The following is a 21,881-nucleotide window of genomic DNA, read 5'->3' on the forward strand; positions in this document are numbered from 1 at the left end:
GAAAGAGAGAGAGAGAGAGAGAGGGAGGTCTTCACTCTGCAATTGGCCACAATGGCCGGAGCTGCACCGATCTGAAGCCAGGAGCCAGGAGCCAGGAGCTTCTTCCAGGTCTCCCACATGGGTGCAGGGGCCCAAGAACTTGGGCCATCTTCTGCTTTCCCAGCCCCACCAGAGAGCTGAATTGGAAGTGGAGCAGCTGGGACTCGAACCAGTGCCCATATGGGATGCCAGCACTGCAGGCGACAGCTTTACCCCCCTAGGCCACAGCGCCAGCCCTGGGCCATCCTCTTTTCATTTTCTCTCTTGATGCCACTTGTGCATGCCCCATGGGGACTTCGGGCTTTATGTCATTGCCTGTTCTGGGTTGGGATTTTCCTAGGAAAGACTATAATGAGGTAAAAACAAGGGCGGGAATGGGTTGAGAAGACTGGTCAGAAAAATGAGGGGTGGCCCATTGGTCCTAGGCTGGAAAGAGAAGTGAAGATGAGAGCGAGCTAGCTATGGGAGACTGGGAGCACCGTGAGGCCAAAGAGGAGCCCTGGTGGAATCGCTGAGAGAGCACTGCAGGCCAGGAATTGTGCTTGAGGCAATGACTGCTGTTTTACTGGACTCTTAGCCAAAGGACGGCTCCGAGCTTTTTTCAGCCCTAGAACTGAGGGTGTTAATTGAAGGAGACTGGCGCCATTTGCATGGTAGCACGCAGCGAGCTGCCTCCTGCAGCAGGCAGAGCCCCAGAGTCCTTCCCCGTGCAAGGAAATGAATTTCTCAGAAACTCGATTCTCTCTTTTTTGACCTCAACTTTTGGTGCCTAATTTTTGCCTAGCAAGAAAGAAATAAGTAGCATTGACTTTTTAAAAGATATATATTTATTTTTACCTACTTCAAAGGCAGAGTTACAAAAAGATTTTTCTATCTCCTAGTTTACTCTGCAAATGCCCTGAACAGCCAAAGCTGGATTAGGTGGAAGCCAGGAGCTTGAAACTCCATCAAGGTCTCCCCCATGAGCAGCGGGGAGCCAAGCACTTTTGCCATCATTTGCTGCCTTCCCAGGATGCATGAACAGGAAGCTGAATCAGAAGCAGAGTAGCTGGGACGACAGCCGGCATTTCAGCATGGGATGTGTGTGTCCCACGCAGCAGCTTAACCCTCTGCACCACAACGCATACCTCCATTGATTTTGTTTGTTTGTTTCTGAGGGAAAGAGAGAGAGCTCACTCCCATCTGCTGGTTTCACTGGTTCCAGGTGCCCACCACAGATTGGAAAGGGCCAGGGCCAAAGCCCAGAGTGAGAGATTCAATCCAGATCTCCCAGGTGGGTAGGAGGAACCCAAATACTTGGAGCCATCACTGCTGCCTCCCAGAGTCCAGTCTGCATCTGCAGGAAGCTGGAGTCAGGAGTTGGACCTGGAGTCAGGAACTGAGAGTTGAACCCAGCCAGGTACTCCTGTGTGGAATGCAGGCACACTAACTGGTGACTCCACTCATAAGCCAATGCCTGACCCAGTATCATTGAGCTTTTAAAGTACTGATAAGGGGCCAGTGTTGTGGCACGGCAGATGAAGCTGCCTCCTGCAACGCCACAATGGCCATGTTGGAAGATTTATTTGAAAAGCAGAGAGAAAGAGAGAGAGAGAGAGGGAGAGAGAGAGAGGGAGAGAGAGAGAAAGATCCTCCATCCATTCTTTCACTTCCCAAATGGCTGCAGTGGCCAGGATTAGGCAAGGCTAAATAAAACCACTGGCCTAGAACTCTATCCTTATCTCTGACATGGATATCAGTGACCCAACTACTTGGGCCATCTTCCACTACTTTCCTATGCATTTTACTGGGGAGCTGGATCAGAAGTGGATCAGCTGGGGCTCATATGGGATGCAGGCATCCCAAGTAGCAGCTTAACCCACTATGCCATAGTGCCAGCCGATCATCTGAAATGTGTTGGAACAGATCCTGTCTGTCTGATTTACATTTACTCTCTGATACACTTTCCATGAGCTGGAAGTGAATGCGAGATCAAAAGTAATTTGGACTTGAAATCAAGGTTATATAGAAGTGAATCTTTGATATATCATAAAAATCAATTGAGAGAACTGAAAATTCTCATGAATTCTTATTAAGGAAATTGACTTGCAAATTTTAATAAAATTACTTTTTCCATGAAACTGACAAATGTGGCTTATTTTCACTGGTATCTTTTTTTTTCTGTAAAAAGGACTCCTATCTCTGTGTGTATCTCTTAAAATCACTCTTCCAATAATTCAGTTCAACTGCTACTAATATACAAGGGATCTAAGGAAAGTTCATGGAAAATGCATAATATGAAAAAAAACATGCATAGATTTTAAAATATCTTTATACATAAATAAACTTATCTTTTGATTCCATTTTTTCCATGGGTCTCAGAAGTATCCTCATGTTGCCCACCATTTTCCCTCAGGGTTGTTTGTTTAGAAATAGAAACATTATCTTTTTTTAAGATTTATTTATTTATTTATTTGAAAGAGTTACACAGAAAGAAGAGCGGCAGAGAGAGAGAGAGAGAGAGAGAGGTCTTCCATCTGCTGGTTCACTTCCCAACTGGCCGCAACGGTCGGAGCTGTGCTGATCCGAAGCCAGGAGCCAGGATCCTCTTCCGGGTCTCCCATGTGGTTGCATGGGCCCAAGGACTTGGGCCATCTGCTACTGCTTTCCCAGGCCATAGCAGAGAGCTGGATGGGAAGTGGAGTAGTTGGGTCTCTAACCAGCGCCCATATGGGATGTTGGTGCTTCAGGCCAGGGCGTTAACCCACTGTGCCATAGCGCCTGCCCCGAAACTTACACTGAGTCAAGGGTGAATGTTATATGTGAAGTCACCTACCAGAGGACAGAAGAGCAGGAGTTCACCCTTTGATGAGTGTCTTAATTTGGAAAATTCAAGTTGTTCAAGTTATCTTTCCTTTTTGTAGCCTTATTGAAATATAGTTTATGTGCCGCAAAATTTACCCATTTTAAGTATAATGTGAATTTTAATACACTTTTTAAAAAAGATTTATTTATTTAATTTTTCATTTGAAAGGCAGAGTTAGAGAGAGAGGGAAAGACGAGAGAGAGAGAGAGATCCTCCATCCACTGGTTTATTCCCTAAATAGCCTCAATGGCCAGAGCTTGGCAGATATGAAGCCAGGAACTAGGATTTTCTTCCTGGTCTTGCTTGTGGGTGAAGACACCCAAGCACTTTGGTCATCATCTGCTGCTTTCGCAGGTGCATTAGCAGGAAGCTGGATGGGAAGTGGAGCAGCCAGTACTCGAACCAGTACCCATGTGGGATGCTGGCATTGCAGGCAGCAGCTTTACTTGCTACACCACAGAGCCAGCCACTTGGTACATTTTAAAGATTTTGTTTATTTCATAAAAGGCAGAGTTACAGAGAGTGAAGGAGAGACAGAGACAAAGAGTTCTGCCATCCACTGGTTCACTCCCAAGTGGCTGCAATGGCCGGAGCCGAGCCAGGCCAAAGCCAGGAGCTGGCAGCTTCATCCTGGTCTCCACGTGGGTGGCAGGGCCCATGGACTTGGTCCATCTTCTGCGGCTTTTCTCAGGCCACTAGCAGGGGATTTGAAGTGGACAGAACTGGTGCCCATATGGGATGCCACGCCACAATGCTGGCCCCCAGTTTTAGTACACGTTGAATGGTTGTGTGAACTTCACCTTGATCTAGTTATGCACAGTACCATCTACTGGGAAAGTTCCCTCCTACCTGTTGGCCCCCAGTCTTCTCTCCCCAGGCAGCCACCATTATCTGTTCTGAGTCTATCATTTTGCCTCTCTAGTAAGTTCCCATATATGGATGGCCTTTTGTTTCTGGCCTCTTTCAGTGGCGCATTTTTGAGGTTTTATCTACATGGCATGCTGTTGCATGTATCAGTAAGTAGTTCATTCTTCCTTATTCTGTGTAGTTTTCCAATATATGATTATCTGCTTTATTTTATCCCTTTACCGGTTGATTTTTGCATTTCCCTACCAGTGTATCAGGATTCCAATTTTACCATGTTCTCACCAGCATTGGATGTTGTCATTCCTTTTGAGTATAGCCATCAAGTGGGTGGATATGAAGTGGTAAGGGATTGTAGTTTTAATATGCATTTTCTTTATCAAAATTGATATGTGTTTGTTAGACATTTGTATATCTTTTTTAAAAAAGATTTATTTATTTATTTGAAAGAGTTAGAGAGGCAGAGGGAGATAGAGAGAGAGAGAGAGAGAGAGAGAGAGAGAGGAGGTCTTCTGTCCACTGGTTCACTCCCCAGATGGCCCCATTGGCCAGAGCTGTGCCGATCCGAAGCCAGGAGCGAGGAGCTTCTTCTGGGTCTCCCACGTGGGTGCGGGGGCCCAAGGACTTGGGCCATCCTCCACTGCTTTCCCAGGCCATAACATAGAGCTGTATCAGAGTGCCCATTTGGGATGCCAACACTGCAGGCAGCATCTTTATCTGCTACGCCACAGCGCCGGCCCCTGTATATCTTCTTTGAAAAGATATCTGTGCAAATCTTTCAGCCATTTTCTTCTTTTATTGCGCTGTCTTATTTTTCATTTGTAAGATTTGTTCTATGTGGTGTAGATATAAGCCCTTTATTAGACCTGTGATTTGTAAATGGGTCTCTCCATGCATGTCCTTGCATTTTCTTATCTGTGTCTATTGAAATCAGATGGTTTTAATTTTGATGATATTCAACTTATCAGTTTTTCTCTTTTAGTGTCAGATCCAAGACACCTACTTAACCAAGAGAGCTGTTCCCTATGTCTTGTGCCAAGGATGAAAAAACAAAACACAGAAAAAAACTATTGATTTTTATTCTTTGAAACACTAAGAATCATCTGGATGCTGGAACAAGGGGTTTGGCCATCTCTGTTTGCTTTCTGGTTCAGTGGTTGTGGTCGTGATGGGTGGCAGGAGGCTGGATGTGTTGTTGTCATTTTAAGTAATTATAACTTGGCCCCAGCAGCCGTCTGCCATGCCTTCTGCTGATCCCCGGCCTACAGAACTTCCTTCCCGCCTGTTTGCTCTCAGTTTTCTCTGCAAGCGCCCCAGCCGCAGGCAGCCACGCATCGGGGTAGAATTGCTTCTCAGATGAATCTGTATCTTCTAAAATTCCCTGCACATTTTCCTCTGCGCCCAAGAAGGTGGCACTGTGGATGCTCCTTCCAAAGACAAGTTCTTGAACTCTTAGAAACAGACTTAGTTCTGGAAAATTCAACTCAAATCATGATAAAGTGCAAACTCGGTAGCACAGCATCTAGGATCCCTCCTGTCCTGTGTCCCCAGCCCCAGCTGGGTGCTTGACAAGCACACTGCACCCTGGGTCCCTGGTGACGTTCCCTACGGCTTCCCTCTTCTCTGCCCAGAGTGCACTTGTTACTCTTCCAAGGCACAAGGCAGAGTTCAGGTTCCACCCCTCAAAGTTTCCTTTGGAGCAGAATTGGGTGTCTCCTACCTCAGGCTCCCACACTGGGCTCAGATCCTGCTGCGAATGGACTGCTTCACATTTAGTTGTATTCTCATAGAGCACACTTCTCTCTCCTAGGCCCAGATTGGAGTACCTCAGAGGTAGGGATTTTTTTTTTTTTAACAGGCAGAGTGGACAGTGAGAGAGAGAGACAGAGAGAAAGGTCTTCCTTTGCCGTTGGTTCACCCTCCAATGGCCGTCACGGCTGGCGCGCTGCAGCCAGCGCACCACGCTGATCCGAAGGCAGGAGCCAGGTGCTTTTCCTGGTCTCCCATGGGGTGCAGGGCCCAAGCACTTGGGCCATCCTCCACTGCACTCCTGGGCCATAGCAGAGAGCTGGCCTGGAAGACGGGCAACCGGGACAGAATCCGGCGCCCCGGCTGGGATTTAGAACCCTGTGTGCCGGCGCCGCTAGTGGAGGATTAGCCTATTGAGCTATGGCGCCGGCTAGGGATTTCTTTTAAGAGTTATTTATTTATTTGAAAATCAGAGTTACACAGAGAAGGAGAGGCATAGAGAGAGAGGTCTTCCATCTGCTGGTTCACTCCCCAAATGACCACAGTGGCCGGAGCTGCGCCAATCTAAAGCCAGGAGCCAGGAGTTTCTTCTGGACTTCCCACATGGGTTCAGGGGTCCAAGGACTTGGGCCATCTTCTGTTGCCTTCCCAGGCCATAGCAGAGAGCTGGATGGGAAGTGGAGCAACCAGGACTCAACCGGCACCCATGGGATGCTGGCACTGCAGGCAGTGGCTGTATCCACTATGCCATAGTGCTGGCCCTAAGGGATTATGTTGAATTCACATTTGAATCTCTCCTGGTATCGGAAACTTAATGGTTAGGCAATAAATGTTTTTAATTAAGATAATTTGATATCAACCTTACAACTGTCAGTATACTCATTTTTTAAGAAAATGCATTTGAGAGACAAAGATCTTCTGTCTGCTGATTCACTCCCCAAATGCCCACAACAGCCATGACTGGCCCAAACCAAAACCAAGAGCCAGTAACTCCATCTAGGTCTCTCTTGTGGGTGGCAGGGACTCAACTACTTGAGCCATCGCCTGCTGCCTCCCAGGGTGTGCATGAGCAGGCAGCTAGCATTGAGAGTGGAATCCCAGCTCTCTGAAAGAGAGTGCGGGCTTAGTGACTGCTAGATCAAATGCTTGCCCCGCTAAGTGCACTTAGGCATGCCCCAGTGCTGCAGCTCTAAACCTTGTAAGTCAAGATGAGAACTCTTTCCTCCTTTAAGTGCTGTCATCTTAGAAATGCCCGTCTGGCACTCCACTCGGGCGTCGCTGCCTTTTATAGCATCATGCACTTTCTTCTCCATTTTATAGGCTTGCCCTGCGGTTAAGATGTTCAGTGTCCAGTTGTAGAGATTGCTGTCACTCACTTTCCCTCTGCTGAACAGAATCTGCTCAGAAATGGTGAGAGCATAGCTGTCCCCACCCAACCCTTGCATAGTATCTTCCAATCATGACTGTGATTCTTTGCTTCCTGCTTGTCTTCTTGATAGCTTAGCCCATCTTGTAAGGTCTGTAGGGATATGAGAAAACATTGAGAATTTGTATGTTCTCTTCTTATACCCAACTTTGGTAAGACTCAGAAGTTAGCACTGGGCTCCTGTTGAGGATTGATGGAGCTGCTAAGTCTAGTTTTGGAAGGGTGTGTAGCCTTCCAAAAACCAAAACCAAAACCTTTTGTCTCTGCAAGGCTGTGAGAGGGGTTGGAGACCTACCATCCCTGCTTGATACTCTAGCAAGGGCCTAGAACGCTCTTATGTAAAATTCATAAAAGCCTCCTTCAAACTGACTACCTGGGCCTGCATAAGATACTGCTGTGGGCCTAGTGAGGTTTACCTGCTGGATCCTGAGCCAGCCGACTGGCCTGGGCAGAACCTTCAGCAGTATCTTCTAGATATTCCTGAGTGACCACACACCTGCAACCCCAGGAGATCCTTCTCAAAGGAGTGTCTGCAGGCTCTCCCTCCCATATCACATCCCTTGGCCATTGCAGCTATTTGGGGAGTGAAACAGTAGATGAAAGATCTTGCTCTTTCTGTCTCTCTCTCTGTAACTGTGCCTTTCAAATAAATCTTTTTTAAAAAGTCACATTCACTTTCTAAAAATATAAAAAATCATTCATCACAATATAACCTGGAAATTTATTACATCTATAACATTTCTTCTTTTGTTGCATTTTCTTTGTCCTCCTATTTTATTTGTTTGTTTGTTTGTTTAGGCTTCTCAGCTCTCTTTCCAGAGGATACAAATATTTGCCTTTAGGAATCATACTCAACTTACCCACAACAAATGTCTTCTGAAAAATCAACTGGAGAGACACAAAGAGGTAGTAACTCTAGATTTATTGTTCTTATCAACCAGCTTGATAAGAACCAGACATTTTTCTGTTCTGATTCTTCTTGGGGACTGCGCTCTCAGAATAAGAACATTCTTCCTGGGGCTGGCCTTGTGGTACAATGGGTTAACCAGAAGTTTGGGAAGCCAGCATCCCATATCAGAGGGCTGGTCCAAGTCCTGGTCACTCAGCTTCTGATACAGCTTTCTGCTAATGCTCCTGGGAAGACAATAGAGGTGATCCAAGTACATGGGCCCCCACCACCTATGTGGGAGGCCAGGATGGATTTCTTGGCTTCTGGCTTTGGCCTCGCCTCGTTCCAGCCATTGCAGCCATTTGGGGATGAACCAGTAGATGGTAGATCGCTTGCTTGCTCACCTGCTCTGCCTTTCAAAGAGATAAATAAATCTTCAAAGATATACTACATTCTTCCTGATGGCATTCTTACACTGCTCTTTGATTGGCCATTCCTTTGACACCATCACAGTGGAACATACGGTTTTGATAGGGTCTACTTAAGTGGCAGTGGAAAGACAGCATGATCTTCTCATAGAAAAAGTGATTCCTGAAATGTCAGCGTCTTTTAGTACAGACAACAAAATATTCCAAAAATCTTCAAACTGTTGACTTGATTAAACCTCGCATTACAGAGAATATTGATTCTGATGTTCAGGCTTTTACAGGGAGCATGGCCTCCTAAAGCAGCCATCTTTAACTTCCTGGAGTCTGAATCATATTCTAGTTGCTCAGAGCAAATCTGATGTATTTCCTTAGGAGCCAGTGGCCATTTGTTGATTTATTTATCTTTGATAAATGCAAATTTTTCACATGGCCCGTTTAGAGAAAATTAAATGCACCAGGAGGTAAATATTCCATGCATTACTCTGCTCTTTTCGCTGGGAAACCCTTTGTAGTACAGCTTACAGATCAGCAAGTGACTGAGGTTTGTTCTTTCTGCGAAATAGCCGCTGGGTGGAATGAAGGATTTCCAGCTATTTGGTTTATGATAATACAGCTTCCCCAGCCCCGATAGCAAGCGGAAAATACAATTCTTCATGTCGTGTCAGACTCTATCCCTCATTTTCATGGTCCTGTGGTGATTACACAGGCCCTAGATACCTTAGCAAAATGTATTTTGAAATGTTGCTGTGGAGATTACGGTAATCTGTGACAGGCAGGAGTGATGTCCCTTCGACTTGCTAACTCTAGGCCTTTTGCTGCCTCAGCCCCCAGCCCCAGCCCCGTGTTTGCAGAAAGCCCAGGCTACAGAAATGAGCAATGCAGAAATGCAGCTGCATTTGGTTTAGAAATCCATCCGCTGAGTGACACATATTAGTAGTTTTTATTTCCCTTTTAACAGATTCATAAACATTATGCGTATTTATGGAGTACTATGAGATGTTTTAATACATGTATACATCATATTATGTTTAAATCAGGGTAAATGTATCTGTCTACTACTCAGAGGTTAATCATTTATGATGAAACTTCAGAACCCTTTATGGTTTGCTGACGTCACAGGTGGTGGGTTAACCCACTACACCACAATGCCAGACCCTGGCTTTTTATTTTTATTTTTTTAAAAAAAATTATACAGTGTATTATCGTTATCTTTAGTCACCCATCTGGGCAACACAACACCTTCTTTTTCCTTGCTGAGTATCCTAGTTTGTTAATCGATTCACCTACTGATTGATATTTCAGTTGTATTTTCAGTTTGAAGCTGTTAGGAAAAAACACAATTTTTTTTTTCTCTTTTAAAAATGCTTCATGGACACCTGTTTTCACTTCTCTTGGGTAAATAGTTAAGTGCAGAATTTCCAAGTCATGAATAGGTGTATGTTTAACCGTATAAGATATAGTCTAAACATTTTTGCAAAGTAGTGGTCCAATTTTGGACTCCCACTTGCAATGCATGTGAATTCCATTTTGCTGCTCATCCTTGCTGATATTTGGGGTTGTCATTAATTTTAGTTTAATCACTCTGTGCATATGAATTCTAGTTCTTTTGGCTTTGGTTTGCATTTCCTTGATGACGTGCGGTATTGGGCATCTCCTCGTGTGCTTGTTGGCTGTGTGTCTTCTGTGAGATGCCTGTGTAAATCCTTACCCAGATTTAATATTGGATTGTCTTTATTTTAAGATTTATTTATTTATTTGACAGAGTTGCACAGAAAGAGAAGGAGAGTCAGAGAGAGAGAAGTCTTCTGTCTGATGATTCACTCTCCAATTGGCCGCAATGGCCAGGAGCTAGGAGCTTCTTCCAGGTCTCCCACGTGGGTACAGAGGCCCAGTGACTTGGGCCATCTTCTACTGCTTTCCCAGGCCATAGCAGAGAGCTGGATCGGAAATGGAGCCACCAGAACTCGAACTGGCACCGATATAGGATGCTAGCACTGCAGGTGGCAGCTTTATCCACTACACCACAGAGCTGGCCTCTGGATTGTCTTTTTATTATTGATTTGTAAGAGTTCTTTATATGTTTTGAATACAAGTTCTATATTTGATGCATGTTATGTAGATATTTTCTCCAGTTTCTAGCTCTCCTTAAATGTTCTTAGTAGTGTGTTTAAAAATTATTTTCATCTACTTGGAAGGCAGACCAACAGAGACAGAGAGTTCTTCCATTTGCTGGTTCACTCCCCCAGTGCCTGCAACAGCCAGGTCAGGGCCAGGCCACATCCTGGAGCAAATAACTCCAACCATGTCTCCCATGGGAGTGTCAGGAGCTCAAACACTTGGGCCCATCGTCTGCTGCCTTCCCAGGTGCATTAGCAAGAAGCTGGATCAGAAACAGCCCTCTGATATGAGACAGAGGCGATGCAAGTGGTGACTTAATCTGCTGTACCCCAGCACCTACCCCGAGGTGTCTTTTGAAGAGCAGAAATGTCAAATGTTGATGAAATGCAGTTTACTGTTTTATAAAATGATTAGTATTAGGAGTCCCATCTAAAGAGTCTTTGCTAACATGAGGTAACAAAGAATCTGCCTGTGCTTTCTTCTAGAAGCTCAGTGGTTTCAGCTTTTACACTTAGAACTGAATTCTATCTCCATGTAATGAGTTACACAGATTCATTGTGCTCCCTGTGGATGTCCTGATTTTCTAGCAGGGCTTCTTTTTAAGCTTGATAATTTTTTTTTTTTGAAAATAAAATGTATGTGGAGGGAAAGAGAAAGAAATGCAGCTAGGAGGAAGGCAGAGCAGGTGGTATCAGCCACCTGGCTGCAGGTGACCCACTGATTCTGCTCGTCCAGTCATCTTGCTCCCAGACTCATCACTAAGATGAGACAGTAGGACAGCCGCCCTGTAGAAAGTCACTTCTGGGGGGCCAGTGTTATGGCCACCAGGTTAAGGCACCACCTGTAACACCAGCATCCCATATGAGTGCCGGTTCAAGTCCCAGCTGCTCTACTTCCAATCCAGTTCATTGCTACTGTGCCTGAGAAACCAGCAGCAGGTGGCCCAAGTGCTTGGGCCCCTACCATCGATAAAGGGGACCCAGATGGAGTTTTCAGCTCCTGACTTAGGCTTGGTACACCCTTGGCCATTGTGGCTACCTCGGGAGTGAACCAGCAGGTGGAAGATCTCTCTCTCTCCTTTTAACTCTGTCTTTCAAATAAATAAAATAAAAATCTTCAAAAAGCAAATGCCACTTCTGAAACTCTCTCCAGAAAAGACTCCAGGTTTCCTTTGCCTAGAGCATGCTCTCTGTGATGGGATGGTAACATTCACTGATCCATCACACGTGCCCCAGGATTTCCCAGATCATCTTGTGGAGTCACAGGAAGACATGTCATCCACCACCACTCTTCTGGAAAACCTCGCACACAACTGGAACATGGTTAGGATACCAAGAGTTTTAGAGGCCTTGCTATTGCAGTGGAAGGGTAGCAGGTGCTTGTTACCATTTGTCTAGTGTTTCCAATGCCGCAGTCACTCGGCTCTCCTGTCCTTGCACCAGCTGATCCTTTGCTGCCCACTGGCTTCATTCCACTCTTGACACCTCACATCCTCTGCTTACTAAGCATGACCTTTGGCCTTTGTTCCTGCTCTGAACTTCTGACTCACTCTTTGTTCCAGACTCGCACGCCCCCTCCGCATTTCTTACCGCTTCGCTGTTCACTCCTCCGTCCCTCTGTAGCAGCTAAAGCATCTCACAGACTCTCCTGGCTGCCTGCTATGTTCACACACTCACCCTGACTCTTTTAGCCTTGGGCAGGATGGAGGGGTCCATGCAGAGAGAGAGCATGGCAGGCATTCAGAGTGGAGTCGTCTCCTCTGTTTAAGATAGCTGTGATTGGATTTGGAGGGGGAGGGGGGTTGAAGATGGATACACTTTCTCTTCCGGGACCGGCACTGTGGTGTGATGGGTAAAGCCACCGTCTAGGACGCTGGCTTCCCATGTGGGCCTCGGTTTGTGCCCCTTGCTGCTTCACTCCTGATCCAGCTCCCTGCTAACGGCCTGGGAAAAGCACTAGAAGATGGCCCGACTGCTTGGGCCCTATCTGCATGGGGGTCCAAGTGGAGTTCCTGGCCTCTGGCTTCAGCCTGGCCCAATCCTGCTCTCTCACTGCACCTGTCACCTTTCTTCCAATCAGCTCTCTCTCCCCTGAGGCCGAGCCTACCAGTTAGTCTCAAATAACTGAGTAGACAGGTTGGTCCGGTCAACATTAGTCTCATACCTACGGACTTTACATTTGCCATGCTTTGATTTTTCTCTTGGATCTCTCAATTATCATTATCTCTCATGATAATGTTTCTGTCCTCCCAAATTCTGTGTGAAACAAAAGAGATTTGAGAAAGGCAGATAATTTCATGTGTTGCGAACAACTAGATTTCACTGTAACACCTTGGTATTTTTGATGATCTAACTTCAGTGTCCCAAAGACTTTTCAGGTTTTTTTTTTTTCCGCTAAATAAAAAAAAAAAAAGAAAGAAAAATTCCTTTGGACTAGTTCTGTGGCGTAGCAGGTAAAACCGCTGCTTGCAGTGCCAGCATCCCATGTGGGCACCGGTTCAAGTCCCAGCTACTCTACTTCCCGATCCAGCTCTCTGCTATGGCCTGGGAAAGCAGTAGCAGATGGCCCAAGTCCTTGAACCCCTGCACCCGCATGGGAGACCCGGAAGAAGCTACTGGCTCCTGGCTTTGGATTGGTGCAGCTCTGGCCACTGGGGCCATCTGGGTAGTGAAGCAGCAGATGGAAGACCTCTCTCTCTCTCTCTCTCTTTTTTTTTTCTCTCTCTCCCTGCCTCCCTCTGCCTCAGCCTCTTTGTAACTCTGCCTTTCAAATAAAATAATCAATCTTTTTTAAATTCCTCAAAAAAGGACCAGTGCCGTGGCTCAATAGGCTAATCCTCTGCCTGCGGCGCTGGCACACCGGGTTCTAGTCCCAGTTGGGGCGCCGGATTCTGTCCCTGTTGCTCCTCTTGCAGTCCAGCTCTCTGCTGTGGCCCAGGAGTGCAGTGGAGGATGGCCCAAGTGCTTGGGCCCTGCACCCGCATGGGAGACCAGGAGGAAGCACCTGGCTCCTGGCTTCGGATCGGCACAGCGCTGGCTGTAGCGGCCACTTTGGGGGTGAATCAACGGAAAAGGATGACCTTTCTCTCTGTCTCTCTCTCTCACTGTCTAACTCTGCCTGTCAAAAAAAAAAAAAAGAAAAAAAGAAAAAATTCCTCAAAATATCATTAATATATTTTTAGCTTTCTTTTTGTACAAAATATGTCTGGAAAGATTCACAAAACTTCTCAGTGTTACTGCCTCCCAAGGGAGAAACCGGGTTGCTGACTGATGCTTTTGCTTTATGCAGTCCTTCCTACCGCTCTCTGCGTGTTGTACCCTGTGTGCTCACTGCCCACCTTTCAGAGTGTGTCTTCTCTACATTGTCCTAACGTGCTGTTCCATTCAGTGGCCAGGATCAGCATGTGGGGAGAGCCACTCACACGGATGCAGTGTGAAGAGGTCCCTGCAGCTGTGCTGTGGACAACTCTGTGAGGGTCTTCTGTAGACATTCAGAAACAATTTGTGTAAATTTTTAACATGCATGACTAAATCTGATGATTCTGTGTTTTTATTGGCTAATTACAACTAAAAGGATGGGGGGGTAGGCGGGGGTCTTCTCGTAATGTGGCAATAGGAGATGGCTAAATGTTCCAGAACTTTTCAAAAGAACTGGAGGCTAACCTGATACTTTACATCTTTTGCGAGTGTCCTTAAACAAATGACCTACTACTCTGTACCACGTTTTCCTTATCAGTTGGCAGTTTTAATAACATGCGCCTTTTAAGGTTGTTGGAAGATGGCACAAGTTATTTCATGGAGGAGACCCAGAGCAATACCTGACACTAGCAGAGTGCCCTGTGAATGGTAGCCAGTGTGATTGGTTTATTTCCTCATCTGTTAAATGGGTATATTAAAGCCTGCTTTCCCATTTTCTGTGGTTCTTATGAATATCAAATAAGATAATCAGTTATAGTGATCTGACAAAGGAGATTTCTAGTTTCTTTTTTAAAATAATTATTTTATTTATTTGAATACAGAGTTACAGAGAAGTAGAGAGAGAGAGAGAGAGAGGTTTTCCATCTGCTGGTTCACTCCCCAGTGGCTGGAACTGGGCCAATCCAAAGCCAGGAGCCAGGAGCTTCTTCTTCTAGGTCTCCCATGTGGGTGCTGGGGCCCAAGCACTTGGACCATCCTCTGCTGCTTTCCCAGGTGCATTTGCAGTGGGCTGGATTGAAAGTGGGGCAGCCAGGACTCAAACTGGCGCCCATATGGGATGCCGCTGCTGCAGGCTAGGGCATTAACCTGCTGTGCCACAGCGCTGGACCCAAGGGGATTACTAATCATTATCAGGATGTGTTCAATCATTGAGGTAAAAACCATCTGTTAAGTGTTCACCTTTCCCTTCAGTCCCTCTGTAGATACTAGTTTCCAGATTCATTATAGATTTCTTTGGTCTAGCAGGAAATCAGAATCTGTCTCTCTCTATCTAATCATGCTTGCTGTTTAAGTTAGGATTTTATTCGTGTTATTCATTTTATAAGTGACAGAAACACAATTGGAAATTCTTTAAGGCAAAGTGCAGAATTTTGGTCTGCTTAATTTAAAAGTGTAGGAGGTACAGGCGTGGCTAGGATCCAGGAGCTGAAATGACATGGTCACAGTGTGTCAGCGCTGCTCTCCTCTGGGCCAAGGCCCTTTGGGCAGACTCTTCCTTTCTGATGGTGGTCAGCAACTCCAGAGGTTTTTTTTTTTTTTTAATTTTTAAATTTAAATTCTTAATTAGTTTTTCAATATTCAGTATGATTTGTAGACACAGCATATTTCTTAAAGCTCAAGATAGGTTTCCTCACTGTTGGAAAAGGTCATTACAGTCTGTATACTTGCTATCCCCAGACTACTTCTCTGAGATGCATTCATGGTTGCATAGGTGAGTAGAAGTAACCCTGACTTTGTTGATGCATTGCTCATTAGTAGCTGGCCGTGTCTTACTAACCTTCGCTGCACAGCCTCAGACTCAAAACCTGGGATTGAAAAGCACCAGCTTAGGTCAGGGATGGACATTCATGTGCTTCTGCCTGATGGTCAATATTTAAACTATGAAAAGTCACCTGTCCCAGGCAAGATGATGTCATAGCCACTTAGTTACCGAGCAGGGCCGGCCCCTGTGGGCCATCAGAGCACTATGTAGTGTGTCATAGGACATCCCACCATGGAGCACATTTGTCAGCTAGCGTGTGGAGTGTCAGTCCTGTCACGTGTGCCATCAACATTGCACCTGCCCGTGTTGTGTTACTGAAAAGCACAGAGCAGAATGACAGCAGTGCATGAGTTTCCTATTCTGGTAAACAGCTGACTTACTAGAATTAAAATAATGTCATCTTTCACTTGAGACAAAAACAAAGGTTTCCTTTCTAAAGACAGAACCTTTTTTAAAAGATTTATTTATTTATTTATTTATTTGAAAGTCAGAGTTACACAGAGAAGGAGAGGCAGAGAGAAAGAGAGAGAGGTCTTCCATCCACAGGTTCATTCCCCAATTGGCTGCAACAACCAGAGCTGTGCTGATTTGAAGCCAGGAGCCAGGAGCTTCTTCTGGGTGCAGGTGCCCAAGGACTTGGGCCATCTTCTACTGCTTTCCCAGGCCATAGCAGAGAGCTGGATCGGAAGTGGAGCAGCCAGGACTCCAACCGTTGCCCATATTGGGACGCCAGCACTACAGGCAGTGGCTTTACCCAATACGCCACAGCGCTGACCCCATGACAGAACTTCGTAAAGTAAGCAATAGGAGACCTCCTTTTCTTGGGCTCGAGTTGAAACTTGTCAAACTTTAGGTTTTTCTTTTGACATATATAATAAATGGTGCAAGGGGACATTTGCTCTGTGATTTGATATGAACTTAAGACCAAAGAAGTCAGGGAACTATGGATTGCATTTCTTTTCTACTGATGCAAAGCTTACTGAGGAGGGGAGATTTTTTATGTCAGTTTCACAGGCTCTATAGGCAAATATGAAAAGTTGGTTTGAATGGAGTGAAATGAAAGATTAAATGGCTTTGCTGCTTATCATTATTCTCCATCATTTTAACATTTGTTAAATTTTTATTATTAGAGTGATTTATTTGCAGAAGACAACCTTCCGTTTGTCTCATTCAAATGTACTTTCTGATGTCTTTTGCAAATATTTTTGCTGACGACAAGCCATATTGTTCTCACGTATTCCTCAGCTTTGCCGGAAGAATGCAGCTATTTCCACTTGGGTGTTTTATCCATTTTAGTACAGTTAACTTAGCACAAACAATTTAGTTGTAGTTCGCGATTGCTACTTAAGGAAGAATGACCGTGATTTTCCAGGAGGGGAAGGGCATTGCCGTCGGCACTGAGAGTGCATAGCCGTGTGCCAAGCACATTACTGCTCCGGAGAGAGCGAGAGCTCCGTTTGCTGTCGCCGTAGGGTTTTCAGTTTGATTGTGTTCTGGAGCCATCACGCTGTGTGGGGCACGCACGCGGTCACCACTGAAGGGGTACGTGGGAGGAGTGGGTGATTTTTCCATGAGCAGGAGTCAGAGCGTGGGCTGCGCCGTGGCTTTGTCCTCCCTGGCTGAGCCTACAGTGCAGTTTGTGGCTCATGGGCAGCTGACTTGCAGTCTTGAGGAGAGAGAGCACAGCTTCCGTTATTGGAGTTCGCGGCTTCCCAGCACTGCGAGGATTCACTGACTCGGGTTCTTTAAGTAAGTGCTGTCTCCATTATTCTCACAATTGTCCCCTTTTTCTTCATCAGATGGGTGTGCTGATAGAGTATATCCCATGGTACTCTGACAAGCTAAAAAAGATTGATTCTTTTATATGAAGTAGTCCCATGGTTTCATCCTTATTTTGAAGGACACAGTTAAGACAGCCAGAGGACATTAATAAATGAACTTACACTAGAAGTTGTATTTTTGCTGCTTAAGACCTTTCAGGTGTTTCCATTCATGAGTGCATCTTTGGGAACGTGTTTTGGCCCCCAGGACATATTCAGAGCTAGGCATTTACATGGAATAAATTGCTTTCACACAGGTATCAGGCAGGTAGGCCAGGTTTCCCAGCACTTGTCTCTGTTCTGATCAGTATATGTCCTAAGTAAGATCCGCTGGTCCTAGTGCCACTTGTGCCATTTATTTTCATTTTCCCTTGAAGCTGACGTGTGAATTCAGAGCTAGAGTTTCAACGGAGACCTAGGTAGATCTGATTCAGTGATCTGGGTGTGCCCTGCACACACAGGAGGATGGACTGCTTTGTGTTTGGATCACAGAAGGTTGGGTGAGCTTCCATGCCTGCGTCTCAGTTCTCTATGGCCGTGAATGTTCCCCGGTTGTACTCTGGAGAGACAAGTGTCCTGCCTCTTAAATGAAACCACACAGTACGGCCGTTTCATTCACAGAACAGTCTTTCTAGAAGTACATTTAGGTTTAGCGTATTATTTTGATGTGTTTTGCAAGAAATATCCTACTACAAATTTAACCAAGTTCAAATCAGATTTCAGTTGCTAATAGAACATCTGTTATCAGCGTTGTGTCGTTCTCCTTTTATACAGTTAAGCTCTATTCCACACACAGACGTGGCATGACAACTAATTTGACCGTACTAACAAGAGTTTGGGTTTCAAACCAAGTAGTATAAATGTATAAATGGGCTTGACTAGATTGTGGTCATGCTGTCTATCTGAATAGAGGCTCAACTTCAAATGTTTAAAGTCTCCTTGTCTTCCTTTCATTGAATTTTTTTCCTGACAAACATTTAACTACCCATAAATATCAGTGAGGAGCAAGACAGGTGCAGTCCGTGCCCTGGAGAGAACTGCACTTGAGTGGGACAATGGCTGCTATAAAAATAGACAATCATACACATCATAAAACCCACAGAAATAATTGAATGATTAAATTTGTGGGAACTACCCCAGTTTGCATTAACAGCATCCCTGCCACCTGGAAAGAGAGCCATTGGTCACATCACCTGTGTTGATTTCTCGAGAAGACCTGATGGAGCCTCATTCATTCCAGGTGGGAGTTTGCCTGAGTCCATAGCCAGGGCTGTGTATGTGCTGCCGTTGGTCTGCAGTGTGTGGAGTGCTTCTGTAAGCAAGAGGAGAACAGCAGGACACAGAGACAGGGGAGACACTGGCACAGAGCCTGTACACGCACACGGTCATTTACCCGTCAGTCAATGCAGGAGACATGACGTCTAAAACAAGAAATAGCAGGAATGTGAAAGTAGAGGAGAAATGATGTACACTTTGCATGATCAGCCAGCAGTTCTTGGAGATGACTTTTTATCTGCTCTCTAAGGAATAAATTGGACTTTGGAAAGAGATGGAGGCGCCTCAGCACTTACAGCACAGAGATTTCAAATGGAAAACGCATCAGGATGGGATCAGGGACAGATTTCGCTCGACATCGCTGCAAATATTTCTGAACTGATCTTAGCCAACTTATGAATAAATGATTATTCCAATCTTGAGGGTTAAATATTTAAAAGTGAGCTCCCTCTTAGAGTTCATGTATAATACACGGCCGATTTTCAGGGCTGCAGACTTCCTCTCTTCATTTCCTTCTTTTTAATACATTATCATTTTTTTTCTCTCACTCTGTCCTTTGCCAGTTTCCTGCATGAAAATTATTTAAACGTTGCGCTCAAATCTTTTGAGGAAGACGAACGGGAAATTCAGGGATCTCGGCAGGAGGTGAAGCTAAAACGGCTTAAAATCATGCCAAGAAGGACGTGCGTGCCCGCGGGCCCGGTGACCCTGATCCTCCTCCTGTGCCGAATGATCTGCGCGCTGGAAGTGCCCCTCGATCGTAAGTGTTAACCTCTCAGAGCTGTTGGGCCCTGGAGTCCAAAGTCTCCCGTGTTGTGTGGATGCAGAAGGTGGCTGTGACACTGAAGAGCCCATCACAGTGAAATCAGCTTTGACCTTTAGCACCTGGTAATTGCCTTCAAAAGGACCAAGGCAGGGGCGGCTGTGAAGCAGTGAGCAGTGCAGAGCCCTGATCACTGTGGATAGGTGGCTCTAGGTAGAAGCATCTGCAAGAAGATGCTCCCAGTCACATTAGACTTGGCCATGCATCTCCTAGACTTCGCCTCTGCCCTCCTGTGCTGAGAATGCCCTGTGAAGACTGGGGGCCAGTCTCACTGCCAGCCCTACACCAAATACATTCCTCTTAGTTCAGACAAGGCACTTTTTGCTTTCTAATATTGAATCTTAAAAATGAGTCTAGAGCTAGGACAAGTGTCTTATCTGGAGCCTCACGAATAGTTGTCTTTGCTTGAAACGTGAGCAGGAGACGGTGCTGCAGATGTTCAGGATAAGTTAAGTAATCTGCAAAAACACTCAAGTAGGGCAAACAGCAGCTACTGCATCTGCCCATTCTTTTCCTAATAGTGAAATATCCCCTTTATCTTCTCTGGTCTGGGTGGCCTGTTTGTGAGAAGTAAAGATAATGTAAGTTTCAGCCACTCTCTGATCCTGCCATGCAAAGCAGAATTTCAGCTGTGGATAAATTACTGTACTTCAGAACTGATTCATTCTTTACCCCTAGTCTGTATGGACCTCTTTAAGCCCATTAGCTTCCTGAATAGAACATCTGTTTGGCGAGCTTTCCAAGGTGCCAGGGAGATGGCACTTCCCTGGGGCTGTTGAGTTGTTGGGATGTCATTTATTTTTTTGTCACAGAGATTGCATCTGCCAGTGCGAAGACATGAAGAAGAGATGTGGTCCCCCCCCCCCCCGCCACTTCGTTGTGTTCCTTTGCTGTGTTTGTAGAGAATGAAGAAAATAACAGTACTTTCTTGTTTTTTACAATGCTCATCCAGTGGTGTTCAGGATTCCAGAAATGTCTGATTGCTTGAGCTCATTGAAGTAGGATTGTTTATGGAAGCGTTTTCCCTAGTAGATACACAGGAGAAAAATAAAAGCACTTGAGAGCAATGCCTTTGTTCTCTCTAGATAATCTCCGTCTTAATCCGACTGCTCAGTCTAACAAGCAGAGGCAAACAGTCACCTGTGGCTTATTCAGTCATCACTGCTAATGGGGATGAGGTGCAACCCTGATGAAAGTAAAGTCCCAGATAACCCAGGTGCTCCTTATTAACCTTTGCAAGTAGTAATCACAGGCGGCCCTGCAGAATGATTTCAATTGCATGCTCTTGTAATTCCTTCCCTGACCCTACTTCTTAAGATCCTTCCCCTGGTACATGAACAGCTCACTGGGCTAGCACCAGCAATCCCTGGGTGACTGAGGAATTCTGAAGCAGAGAGATGCCAAGAGCCTGAAAAGTTCAATTACTGGCTTGACTTGGAGATTAACCATGGATATATATATATATAAATCTGAAATCATTGTTGGACTTGGCTTGGATGGAGCATTGTCATTATAGCAACGCCCTATTGTTAGATATGATTACCACATGCATTGTGATGTCTGGGGTAATGGGATCAGACACTACACAGTGTGTGACAACTCACATTAACTGTAAATTTCAGCTGTTTTTCAAATTGAACATAATTGCTTGTCCAGTGCAGCATGTATGGAACAGAGTCCAGCGTTCTTATTTCTGGAAGAGCCTTTTTTCTTTTCTTCTTCTTTTTTTTTTCCCTACAGCATTGCTTTTGTTTTCCCTTAGGTTTAAAGGGGAATCTACTGCAGGAATCAGCTCAAGACCATTGATGCAAATTTCTTTCTCTTGCACCTTCCCAGCCTTGGTGTTCATTAGTTGGAGTTTTTTTAGGTCAAATTGAATAGACAAGATGCCCCTTTTATCCTCAGGCCTCTGACATTCTTATTACTAACATCTGATTTTCTTTAATCCTGTTTGCCCACTCACCTGCTGATATTGATGGGGAAAAAGCAAAACTTCTTGAAGACTGTAAGTGTCTTTCTATAAATTGCTGGGCAGTGTGAAAATTTGGCCATGTCTTTGTTTTTGGAATTAATACCATGAATTACATGCACAGTTTCATGTTTTGTGATGAGTGCCTTTTTAAGCCTGTGTGTTGACCGTAGTTCAATATTGCATTTAAGTACCAAGGAGCCAAATGCATTATATTCCCTGCATGAGTTCTGAAGACTCGGGGGTTGCAATTTCTTTTACCAATACGCTGCTTTACTAATTTCCAAGCTTTGTTCATATCTGATGTAACTCAATGAGAAAATTCACAAAATTCAGAGGCATGATCTGGTTCTAAATGCTACTGCATTCTTGCTGAAACGAAGGTACCTCTTCCGGTGATTTTTAGAAGATGGGTCCATGTGGCTATCTGAGTCAGTAGCTACATGCTCGCTCTCATCCTTCTTAGCCTTTGGGACTGTGTAGAGGTGTTTCTAGGAGCCACACAGCAAAGCAGAACACTGTGCAAGAGACAGGCAGCCCACGCTGACATGAGTCCCAGGAGCTTGCTCTAAGCAAAAACTTCTGGTGCGTCTGACAGCCGAGCAGTATCTGTCACCTAGCTAAAGTCAATTTTCAGGCTTTTTGAATGTTCCTTTGCTGATGGATCCATCAGGAGA

General features: G+C 45.2%; 1 protein-coding gene across 23 annotated transcripts in view; it reads left to right on the top strand.

The window, feature by feature from the left end:
• Nucleotides 1–21,881, top strand: part of NRCAM (neuronal cell adhesion molecule) — a 329,372-nt gene that overhangs the window by 227,371 nt on the left and 80,120 nt on the right. For 9 of the 23 annotated variants that reach the window (XM_008258359.4, XM_008258365.4, XM_051849677.2 and 6 more), the window contains 2 exons: nt 18,976–19,172; nt 21,223–21,240. In XM_008258359.4, the coding sequence (XP_008256581.1) occupies nt 19,082–19,172; nt 21,223–21,240 (109 nt within the window). In that variant the 5' untranslated portion in view covers nt 18,976–19,081. Of the gene's footprint in view, nt 1–18,975; nt 19,173–21,222; nt 21,241–21,881 lie in introns of those variants that run through there. The other 14 variants (XM_070071141.1, XM_070071138.1, XM_051849676.2 and 11 more) reach the window with 3 other exon arrangements.

The sequence above is a fragment of the Oryctolagus cuniculus genome, chromosome 3 (assembly GCF_964237555.1).
Source record: "Oryctolagus cuniculus chromosome 3, mOryCun1.1, whole genome shotgun sequence".
Lineage (NCBI taxonomy): Eukaryota > Metazoa > Chordata > Mammalia > Lagomorpha > Leporidae > Oryctolagus > Oryctolagus cuniculus.